The sequence below is a fragment of the Lepisma saccharinum genome, chromosome 13 (assembly GCF_977018435.1).
Source record: "Lepisma saccharinum chromosome 13, izLepSacc3.1, whole genome shotgun sequence".
Taxonomy (NCBI): Eukaryota; Metazoa; Arthropoda; class Insecta; order Zygentoma; family Lepismatidae; genus Lepisma; species Lepisma saccharinum.
This window is the reverse complement of record NC_139241.1, coordinates 59,024,404-59,037,030: the sequence shown is the minus strand read 5'-3', so window position 1 is coordinate 59,037,030 and position 12,627 is coordinate 59,024,404. Positions and strand designations below refer to the sequence as shown.

The following is a 12,627-nucleotide window of genomic DNA, read 5'->3' as shown; positions in this document are numbered from 1 at the left end:
CTTGTGTGTAAATAACTTACAATTGTATGTAATATATTCATGTAAAGCTGCTGTAATAAGGTCACATGCTGTTCACAGCAGTGTAAACATCTACAGTAATAATTAATAATAATAATAATTCCTTGCAGACCCAGACGGAAAGGACGACGCGGCAAGCGTAGACTCAGCGGAGCAGCCCAAGTTCAGGCGAAACAGAACGACCTTCACCCCGGAGCAGCTGGAAGAACTGGAGAAGGAGTTCGAGAAGAGCCACTACCCTTGCGTCAGCACTCGGGAGAGGCTCGCCTCCAAGACCAACCTCTCGGAGGCCAGGGTTCAGGTAAACCACCCCTTACGCACTCTTGTTCTTTGCTGCAAGTCTACCCTAATCACAGAAAGAGTAATCGGGACTAGGCTGTAGCCTTAAGGTCTCTTCATACCTTGGTTGATTGGGCTATTTCTTCCTCAAGCATGTGCAAATCTTTGGTCACGTTTTTCTTGAGAGCTAATGGGCAGAATATTTTCAGTTTGTACCCAAGCACGGAGACGTAACTTGTCTCGCTGTTCATTGTTTAAAATTTTTATTTATTCTATTTGGTCACTATTACCCTAAGGTCTAAAGAATAGTGAATTTTCAATTTGTACCCGAGCCCTGAGAGAGAATTTGTTTCGCGATCCATTGGTTAAAATTTTCAATTAAACTATCTGGTGGCATTTTTCTTGAGAGTTAATAAAGAATATGTTTTCAATTTGTACCCGAACACTGAGAAAGAATTTGTCGCACCATCAGTGTTTAACATTTTTCAGTTATACTATTTGTTCACGATTATCCTAAGGTCTAAAGAACTGAGAATTTTCATATTGTACCCGAGCTCCGAGAAAGAGCTCTAGCAATTCTTTGTTTAAAGTTTTCAATTATACGTATTATTTGGTCACGATTATCTTGAGAGCTCTTAGATAAAATATTTTCTATTTGTACCCGAACACAGAGAGAAATTTGCCTTGAGATTCATTGTTTACAATTTTTAAATACTGCATTACTTTTGCGGAAAATAATCAGTTAAGTTTAGTCTGGGAATTTCTCTTCATATGACAAAACTGTTACAAACCAGTGCTCGCTCAATGATGTGATAGGAGAGATTCAATAACGTACATTGGAATACATAAATATTGCAAGGCTATACACCGTCATTTTTCTATTACATCAGCGTTTTTATAGAATGTAATTGAAGTACTGGTGCTGCTGCGATGAGAGACAATTTACCTGGTTAATATTTATGCAATTACCTCTAGCAAGTGCTTTTATAACAACGTTCCACAGATTTAGGCTATAAACAGTAGGGAGAATGCTTTTCGGACATTCAATGGAGAAGCTTCCGTTATTGTGATTGGAAAGTGATCGAACGTAGGTGTTTTAGAATACATACAGTCTCAACATGAATAGTTAGAACATAGAACAGGTAGAACAGGAACGAATATATATTATTCGACCTACTGCGACAGTGAAAGTATGCTGTTCTCCGCAAAATTCTAAAAAGTTCCCGCATTCGTACCACTTTTCCTTGCGTCCACTAACAAGGATACACGTGAAATAAACAATGATAAGCACAAATCTGACCTGCAACTAACATTATACATTTCTCCTTGTTTCTTGAACTTGGGTTGTGGCTATTTGTCCCTGACTAGAATTATAATAATATTTTCATTCCTAATATGTTTGGTCAGGAATTCAATTATTATGCCTACTGAAGATGATAGGAGTAATGATAAGGTATATATTTATCATATTTTACGTCGCCTTTCTGCCTCTTTCAGCTAATCGCTACGATGATGACAAATGTCATGTTCAGATCCTACTTTAAACTGTAGTCCCAGTCCCGATTAGCCTCTCTGAGCATATAGTGGACTTGAAATCAACATTCCAAACTTTCTTAGCTCGATCATCGAGATAGTTAGTTGTGATGTGTGGGATCAAAAATGTTCTTACCGTGGTCGGCGGGAGAATTCCCGTCCCGATCTTGAGATTTCCCGATTTTTCGGGACACAATCGGGAAATTTAAAGTGATTTCTAAACCTCTATAGAGGTTTTCTGCGCTATAACTGACAAAAAGTTTTTGGAAATGGTAAGTTTTTATTCCAGAAACGGGAAAGTATTCACTCTGGGGGAGAAACAGTGGGTAGAATTGGATTTCTTCACAGTGCCTGGAAAAATCCCGTCCCGACTAAATACATGTCCGTCCCTTTTACCCCATAATGTTTAATTTTACAAAAGTCGAGGGAGCTGAAATATGAGATCGAAAACGATGTTGTGCCATTTCGGTACCACGCTTTAACAGCAGCAATATTTGGTCACGTGTCGAAGACCAAACAAGCCAAAAAGAAACGAAAAAGAAAACACATTAATTCCTCGTGAGAAAGTCATTTGCGCAGTAGTTCGCAGCGCTTCAACTGAGCACTTGAGCAGAATCGCAGAGCGCTTTCTGTAATTGGTGTACAACTGGAGAGGAGTCGTCTAATTGGCCAGAATAAGAGAAGGGGCCGTCCCAAACAAAAACGAGACTCATTTCACTGGCCGCTCTTGATTGAGAGCATGGGGATTTATCAGATCCACCCCCTCCCCGCAGTGCCCCCCCCCATTTTGATATTTAATTCATCAGGAAGCGAGGACGAATTTGCAAATGGAATTGCTTTAATTGGCCCTCTCTCAAGATTGAAATCTGTAATTGCTCTAACGAAGTCGACCGCTATTAGCAAACAGGAATAAAAAATTAAGAAGGGTTATTGTTTTATCGTACGGAAAGAGGATATTATTTTTTCTTTCTTTTGTTTTCTCTGCGACGTCACGGATTGGTATTTTTGGCAAATTAAGTCTCCATGCTCCAACCCATGCCCTCTCCACTACCAATCTGCAAGGAAGCTTTGCTCTCCCATTTGTCCATCCGAGGTGAATATTTATAAGCCTAATTTCCCATAAGCCTCTCTAATCTTGCTTACGTCACTTGTCCTCCCACTTCCGGTCATTCGCATTGTCTTTCAAGCAGTCACGGCAACTTGTCCATACGCACAGGGCTAATTGCCTATGGATTCATTACTTATGCTGAATATCAAAAAGTTGTTTTCTTCGTAACAGACAGCAACGACGAGATGTTTAGAAAGGAAAAGTCCTGAGGAAAGATACGAAGGCGAGTTTAGTCTATATCTCCCGGAGAAAGCTGGTCTTTTTTCTTTTATGACCTAAACATATTTCATGTCTTGTAAAGAGGGCAGACGTCCAATGTTCCTACAAATTGATTCGTGATAGAAGCTGTTTCCTTTCGAATACCACGTTTTTTCACAAACCAGACAGTCTGTACATTTCACATAGATTGATTTCCAGGAAAGTACTACGAGGAAGAAACTTTTTGAGAATTTTCAAAGCTATGTATCTTAACATTTTAGCACTGTGATTGTTCACTATTGGCAATTTGAAAACATATAGTACTCAAGTCATCAACATAGGCGTCTGTATTGGGGAAGACAGGGGTGCTTGAGCACCCCCTAAAATGTAGAAAACACCATTAAAAGAATGAAAATAATATCCATGTTAAAAAAAATAGAAATTTCGTTTCATTTTAGATCTCTCTCTCTCTCTCTCTCTCTCTCTCTCTCTCTCTCTCTCTCTCAGAGCATATGATGTAATCACATGGCAACTACCTAAATTGTTCTCTTTACATCAACTATTGCACCTTGCCAATCCTTTTGCGAAATAATTACTTGTAATTATTAAAACACAGTGAAATTAGCATTGAAACTGAGGAATCCGCTTCCTCAGGGGAAACTCTCACAAAGTTCTGATCTAGGATATTCCACTTTGTCTCCACCAATGTAATTTTTTTTTAAAGTTTTTCAGAATAGGATCCGCACCAATGTGCAATATGCCTAAACCGGCGATTGAAACTAACACCCCTAGATTACAAGGCGACAACTTAACCAATACGTCATCGGAAGGGTCCTGGATTCGGTTTCCGGTGGCAGCCTATTTTTATTAACCTTGTTTTATTGTCTGACTGTATGTGTAGAACTATATTACTGAAGAGAGTTATTAAATAATTCTATTTTATGTTGTAAAAACATTTTTTCGTCGTTGCTAAATAGAGATATCATCACCTTTCATAATACTTACACGTGCCCCTGTCTTTGCCAATGTCTTTACCCATTAGTTATGCTGAAGCAATAAAATGTCAATCAAGAATACATTATATGGTAGCCAGTGCATTACTCAGCTAAATACCCTCCATACTCTGTTCGCTTTAAAAGTACAGTCAGTGTAAAGAATAAATAAACATGGCTAGTGAGAAATTCTATTGGTTATTCCAATTGTAACTTTGCAGAAATCGCGCATATGACTATAGTTCATATGGTAAAGCCATATCAATCCACATAGCTACTCGTATATTGAAGTTATGGAATTTTATATCATGAGCTGTAGAGCTACAACCAATACAGGACAAGCTAGGGTTTGAATTATCAAATAAGAAAGGCGCTATCTTTCAGAAGTTACGTGGTTCTGTTTACATCAACTTTGTTCTTTGAGTGGTTGAAGAATAGTTTCCCTCTAACAAGAAAGTACTGTCCGCCAAAGTGCATTAAGGATTCGGAATACACATTCCTGTCATCTTCCGTCATTCCTGCATGAGCAAGAAAATTAATATATTTTGCGATCCAGCATACATATCCGTGGTTTCAGGTTTTTAAATCCCAACATCTAAGGAAACCGAAGTATATTTAACAATTAACGAGAAATTTCCAGAGGTGCATCCGTCCGATATATTTAATGAGCACGATTACGTGAAGTCATCATGTCTTGCTGAATAATAATAACAACATTATAATTTTAACACTTTTACGCAATTAGTTTCCCAATTATGGGCGAATTTCTGTTGAATTATCCTTGGAAGGCCTTAATTTTTTTTTAAAAAAGAAATATTCCAATTTCCATTTTGTGCTAATTTGAGAGGGCTCCCGACCTATATCATACGAAAATTCCAGAATCCGAAAGTGTTTGATGGGCCCACCTATGTAAACCGCACCTTAATTTGCTATTACATACATTCATTAAACGCATTCCTTTAAAATGAATGTGGATCTCTCAAGGGGTGGTAGCGTGGTATAAATCAGCATTATCACATCCTGATGATAGTGTTGTATTTCAGTAATTTGATACTCAAAAGCATTAATAAGTGGCTACATCTCCATGTAACATATTTCTGGTTTAAATATTATGTAATTACTTTAACTGAATGATGTAACTAAATTTTATTTTTTCAAGAAATAAAATTATATTCATGCTATATTAATATGTATATGTACTAAATGTAAGGTTTTTAAATATTCATTCCGGGTCTCTTACTTTATTTTGATTGCTAGAACTTGAGAAATAAAAATAATTTGGATATACGCTGTGAATTAATTATCATGCTAAGAATAGGCTTGTGCTTACATCACAATGATTAAAGCGTAATTCATGGGAGTTGGTAGTTCTTGTAAAAAAAAAAAAAAAGTCAGTGCTGTAAAAGTTTACGCTGTTGTTGGAAAATGAGGAAAGACTTCCTAGCCGCCAGTGGCGTAATTACGATTGCATTTTTGGGGCATTAGTCTCTGTAGTCCCTAACGTAAGGATCGCAACTCTAGTTTATTTAGTTATTAATTGACTCGTACAGAGAGAAATTTCATCAATTACAGAAGGCAATATTCTACATACAATCATTACACTTAATTGTGCACACACACACGTATGTCTTACCTTCGACAGAAATTCGCTAAAAGTGATTTTCTCAAATGTGTAATTTATACGTGATGTTCATTCTAAATATTTAATAACTCATTTCACTATACGCTGCTTTATTCATACTGAAAATATTACCTTCAATACCCTCTTGCATTCAGATATTGTGTCTTAGAATGGCCATAATGTAATAATAATAATAATTTTTAAGTCGACAATTTATAATACTGTATTTATTCGTTATGGGCATATATGTGGCTCTCAAGGCGATTAGCACAGTTTAAATACACCAATGCTATCAGTGGCGGAATTAAATTATGTTATCTTAGTATTGTTGCACGCGCAGGTATGTTGAACTCGTGTACAGGTATATTTCGAATTAATTCATTTAATGATATTTGGTTACTATTTTCAAACTTCTTAAAAAAATATAGAGGAGGGTACAAACGACACTACTACTAGCCAATTGCAAAAGGTGTATAGAAATTTAATTTAAAAAAATGGAATATATGATCCAGTGTAGCGGCTTAACCAAACATAATTTGATCCAAATAATACAGAACTACTTGTGAGGTGGAGCATTCTCTTGCAAGAGGAAGCTGACGAAACTCATTATATCACGAAACTGAAAATTGTCAGAACTTCTTAGTTCATATTCAATGGTTCTATGCTATATCTGAGAGTTCTTGCCACCTAAACGTCAGAGCACGACAATATGGCGGTCAAGTAGTTAAGGCGATGGGATTCAATGGCTGACCACACTTCGTCCTATTAGTCGCGTCTCTTGGCCCTTAAAAGGCAGTTGTCTGACAAGAGTCAGCTCTCGTAGTAAGTTGCGTAATCACAAGCAGATTTTAAAATACTGAGCAAGATGAACAGATGCAGGCATTTTACGAATTATTATTTAAGTAATGTAAACATTTGAGAGGGGTACTAATTTCTTGCCATATTTCAGAACTTGTTTTATCAGCTGCTAAAGTAATGGGAAAAAAGCTTGTGCGTAATGGTAGTAGTGAAAAAATCAAGATGTTTGTTTATGGGTTTTATATTGATGCTTATCTTGATGAAACAATTCAAAAACCTTCGAAATTGTGTTACGAATTTCAAATCCTCAGTTTTGAGTACGTTACCAAAGCTTTAATGCGCGAGCATATCAAAATCTATGAACGGGGTGGGTATAAACCTTCATTTTTTTGTCCCTTCGTCATGAAACGTGTTGAGATCATTAAGGGCAGAACATTTATGACTAGTTTAGATACAATGCTCAAGGAATGGTCTCATTTTCCAATAACTGCATCGTAAGTCACGTGGTTAAAATCTCTTTGTCAGCAAAACATCAAAATGTATCTTAAGAATAACGAGATCATGATAAATAAGTGTATATTCTCAAGTTCTACCAAGCAAAACAATATATTCAAGTTATGATTGTGGTTGTATATGAAAGGCAGAGACCCGGGTGGCAAGATCAGGAACTAAAACCCGTGTGTACTTTTAACCCAGGTTTGGTTTTCCAACAGACGAGCCAAATGGAGGCGCCACCAGCGGATGAACCTTCTAAAACCCTTCAGCATGCCTGGCTCGCCGGGCGGACGTACCGCTTCCACCCCTGGCTCCCCGGAAACCAGTACGCCCCAGAAATTAGTCCCTACAGTCCAGATGGGAGGAGAAAATAGTGCGTTCACACCAACGTCCAAAGTGGCGGCCGCTTTGGGAGCATCGGCTTTGGCGGAAGGATACTCTTCGTCGTCGGACACAGAGATTAATGTCAACGAATCGGACGACGAAGACGAGCAAAACTTAGCCGCCTTCCGCCAGAGGCAGCACGTGTCTCCCCCCGATAGTCCTTTGTCTGATAGCAATATAAACGTTACCGATACAGAAAGGTCGGAATCTTGAGAGTTGGCCCAGAACATAATAAATGTGAATGTAGACGTATTTAATGACGTAATTAAAAGTGTGTTGAAGACATGAATAACGGTGCGACGGCAGTTAAAAACAAAAGAATTGTAATGTGAAATCTATAAATGACAAGTGTGTGATTTGTGCGAGTGAGTGCATGCGTTTTCCTATGGGATGGTGTACGAGCGTGCGTGTGACATCTGAAAGAAGACTTGCCAGTTTTTTTTGTGCGTGTGTTTATTTCCTGTATACCTCATAATTTTCCCATGTAAAAAATAATAATAAAAACGAACCATAGTGTAAACAGATTGTAGCTGCGATCTGACTTGTAAAAGTGCACGATGTAGATTGCTTTGCTCACGGTATGTAAATGAAACATCTAACAAGAAAAACATAGAATCAAAAATTTGCAAATTTAATTAGAATTAGTGTTAAAATTACACCCATGTGTAGTCCTTTGAGAAATGTTCTCTCTCTGTAGGGAACAAAACTGTGGATCACCAGCTTGAGAAATTTCTTGCTTTAATACTCACGAGCAGAATGGTGAAGAAAAATATCTGTCATCCTTATATTGGTTGTGTGCGTTCAGTGAACATGCATGATTGATGAATTAGAAGAAAAACTGAACTGTTTACTTGTGTCAGATACAATTACTCTGTTGCATTACGATTATGTGTGGAAATTATCTGGCAGAATTTATTTATGTACATTGCCGAACAATAAAGAACAAAACTGTTTAAAATAATTGGTTTATGACAGTGCAAATACCCTAGTAGGAGTTTGTTAGTTCTATTAGTAAGTCCTGTTCGACTATTCACCAGGTTTTGTAAAATTTGTTCATTGTTAAGCCAAAACACTTCTTTTTATTTAAATGTGTTTTAGTCATTGAAAATGCAATGTCAGTCTGTTTTATTTTAAGTTTCTTACACGAATAACAAACTTTTTAATAGATTATTTCTATCGTACAAAGAAAAAAGTTATTTCCATATTTTATTATAATTTCAAGTTGACCTTAACAACTGAAAATCAAATAAGATCACATTATATTATTCAAGATGCCAAATTAATCGATACCTTTCAAGAAACCTAATATAAAAGATTGTCTTTTAAAATTTATAATTATTGAACTAGTTAATTATATTACCGATCAAAAATTCCTTTACGTTACGAGGAATTTTTACCTACACTTGAACAGCTACCAAAAATTAACTACATTTTTTTTTAATATCGAAAACGTTGCAATATCCTTTAATTATTCATACTGTAAATGATCTTACAATTCCTTACTATTTATTTTTAATTCATTAAATAAATACTTTCATTTCCTTCATAAAACACACATACTTTTAAGTTTTCGAACGCATTTGAATGTTTATGACACACTAGGAATAAATAGTAAGTATTGGAAGAAATGAATGGCGGAACATAGGCGTAAACAATGAAGAAAGAAACAACAATAGGAAGACAAGAATCCAGAGGACCATTGTTTCAGTCGCCAATGTCTCGTTGCTGTTGCACCAGTGAAGAACAATGCAAAATGAGAGGTAACAATAGAATTCCACCCCCTCAACAAGGTAAGTAACATATTATTGTAGTTCGATATTTTTTTCAATTATTTCCAAGTCAGCAAGAGCTAAGGTTGGCTCATGCTAATAGTACACCTTTAGAATAGCCCTCCTATTGCCATAATTACATAATCAAATCAATAATTCATCAATCAATTATCTTATTTGGAAGAATTTTGAAATTTTGAAATGATTTATTTATAATGGATGATCACATATTGTTCAATTACAATAATGTTATTTTCTTCATAACTTAAGCATATTACAGAATTAGTTATGGAACAAGTATGGTGCATCAATAATATATTTCCTTGTAATCAATCTCATTGTATGTATCAATATGCACCTATTAACAACAATAATAATTGATTTGGTTAATTTTACTTTGCTTTACTGCCACTTTTGGCTTATTACGAAGATGTGGATGAGTGATGATACGGTTAAATTGATGAACGGACATTCACAATGGACACTCCACGCCGGGATTCGAACCCGGGACCTTTAATTCAGGACGCTTAACTATTGCCACTTTTCTTTCACTCTATATTCTCCCAGTCGCTGTTAATCCCAATGCTACATATTAGTCCGCCGAACAAACACATTAGCGATCCACATTGACGTGGATGTGGATTGTTAAAGAGAAGCCTGAGAAAGTAGTCCAGGAGGGGCTGCGTTTTCGCACCGGTTTAGAGGCCGCTAAACTATAAATACACGCATGCCCTTAGTGTACTTTCAAGTGCAGATGGACTTTAGCGGAGTGCACAATGTTTTAGTCCACTCGTGCTTGAAATGTTTAATGTAATAATAAATATGCAGTGTCCTACGGCAAACATCACTCCCTCCATACAACTGAGTTGTTACCAAAATGGTTGCAACAGGACACTCCTTACGGTGTTAATGCGGAATAGTGTTGTTTTGCACCATACTTTGGCGTCTCGTTACACCATTTGCTGTCAGACTATATACAAGCATAGAAGCCCTTAACACTGGATTAGGTGTTGCGTTACACAAGTTAGGGTGGCAACTTACTTGTACATATTTTTTGAGTGATAGTTTAGTGTAAAAAATTATTCTTATTTTTATTACTGATTACACTATTTCTTCCGAGTACTTATAAAGAAACGAAATATATATATTGCAAGCTTTTTAAAATTATTTCCGAAGGATTCAAACTGCATTTTCTCTCAAAGGCTACATTTCAAAATCCATTCCGAACCAAAGATACAGTAGATGTGATTTGATTTTGTTTTTTAGCGGCACTTTTCTGTCACAGTGCCAGGTGTGCCAGATTTCTGGTTATGTTATTCAATTAATGCCCAGATAAAATAAAATATTTTAAATTCATCCTACAAAAGAATAGGTTAGGTAAGTTAGTCTTGTGTATTTCCTCAGGTTGTACATACTTACTCGACACCGAGAATCTTAAAATTATGTTGCTTACGAATGATTAACTTGGGCGAACAAGCGTTCAAATTAGTAACTTCGTCACAAATTAACTCTCTCTCTCTCTTTCCTTAAAGAATGCCTGACCAAAAACCTGTAAGCCCTGTGCATTTTGCCAATAAAAAAAGGAAAAAAAGGTTTTTTCTTATTGTGTTACACGCTGAGTGGAACGAAAAGTGAAAAATCAGCCCCTCCCTGCTCTTAGAGTTCCCCCTCCCCGACCTTCTCTTGTCTTTCTCTCGCCGGTTCCATTGCGTTATCGTCTTCATCTGTAGCTGTCTCTTTAGCGGTCCCATCCTCCCAGAGGACGAAGCTTATAAGCGACGACAGGCGGCGAGTTCAAAGGGAATCCAAGACAGCTGCCAGTCAAGGGACGCCTTTTTTTCAACTTACAGTGTTGCCAATCGTGACATCGTGTCCCTAGATTTCAAGAGCGAGATTCTGTTTGTACTTGATTTGATTTTCATAGTCTGGGCACATCAGGACATAGACTATCTTTGATTTGGTTTATTTTACTTCGCGTTTCTCCCACTTTTGACTAATCGCGAAGATGAAGATGAGTGATGAAATTGATGAAAGCACACTCACAAAGAGCGCCATGCCAGGATTCGAACGCGGGACCCCTGGCGTCGTATCGCGCTGTGCTAACCACGGAAGTCGGCATACATTGCACAGTTGTGTGGATTCCACTGTAAACTGTAGGACCAATCTCGATTTTCCAGTCACGCAATACGGAATAACACAATTGAGAACTGGCCCCCGAAGAAGGAAATAAAAGGTGTATATTAAAAACTTCCTAACTCAATTTTTAAAACTAATTCACTCATTCATTACTTAAAAAAACTAAATCTCTGAGGATAAAAATATCATTACCTCAAAAGCTGGGGCTGTCAAGGACCACTCAGCACACAGAAGGACAAACACAGGACAACACGACCCCACAGAGGATTAACCTGGCCGTGGGTCAAGACGCCAGAGCCTTGTTAGCCTGCAAAGATGTACTACGTGGAAGTGAAGTTAACTTCTGGGCACCTTACCAGAAGGTCACACTTTACACCGCGGTTCTTTTGTTTAAGAAAAGGAACTGTTAATAAATAATAATCTGTGGGCTTGGGTAGAGCATGTGCTGTTTTGCATAATATTCCCATGACATTTTCTGCTTAAAACCTGAAAACACTGACAATATTAAGGGAAGTTTCGATAAGGTTTCCAAAAACCCCTACAACCTGTTGTTACAAACAGAAACCCCACCCAAAGCTTTCTTCTTGATGTTTGTCTGTCTGTGCATGCAATGTCTATTAAACAATGAAAGGCATCTTCCACAATATACTTACCTTATAATAAAGCATTCAATAAACTCTACGTTAATGCAGATATTACAAACGCAAATTTTCCATTTCAAGGAAGTCAATTCCCTAACCTCACGTTCCATAAGCCAAAGCGATGATGTACGATATTGCAACCATTGCATCAGCCACCGACAGTACCTACCATACAAATACATATTTCAAACGGATCTTCCAATAAACTAATTCACAATAACTACTAAAATCTCGACAAGGCCTTACCATAACTAATGGTGAGAAATGTAAACAGTCCAATCGCTCATTTGAGTGATGACAATTATATAATCTGTGAGTTTCATTACCACAGGCTATTCTACATTTCTCACATGTTGTTGTTTCTGAACAAGTCTTACAATTATTCAAGTGTTAAAAATAGAAATATAATTAAAGTAAAAATCTTTGTTGATTTGCATCTACAAATACCCTACACGAATTATAGTACAGTGGGAAGTACAGGTACTGCTCGGCAAATTGTCCATGACTATTTTCATCAATTTATATCTTGCGTGTTTTTAATGAACACATTTTTACATATCTTTGTGCAGAGGCTGTAAACTGCATGTTTGGCATTTTGTTTCAGTTCTTCAAGTCCTCATTGAGTAAAACAAAGAGAATTGTACATGGCGATGGA

The 12,627-nt window shown here is 37.0% G+C and overlaps 1 protein-coding gene across 5 annotated transcripts in view; it reads left to right on the top strand.

The window, feature by feature from the left end:
* LOC145997331 (paired box protein Pax-6-like) overlaps nt 1–8,366 on the top strand; it is a 358,136-nt gene extending 349,770 nt beyond the window's left edge. For 4 of the 5 annotated variants that reach the window (XM_083134250.1, XM_083134249.1, XM_083134252.1 and 1 more), the window contains 2 exons: nt 129–319; nt 7,244–8,366. In XM_083134250.1, the coding sequence (XP_082990376.1) occupies nt 129–319; nt 7,244–7,639 (587 nt within the window). In that variant the 3' untranslated portion in view covers nt 7,640–8,366. The remainder of the gene's footprint in view (nt 1–128; nt 320–7,243) is intronic. The other variant, XM_083134251.1, reaches the window with a different exon arrangement.
* The last annotated feature ends 4,261 nt before the right edge of the window (nt 8,367–12,627 follow it).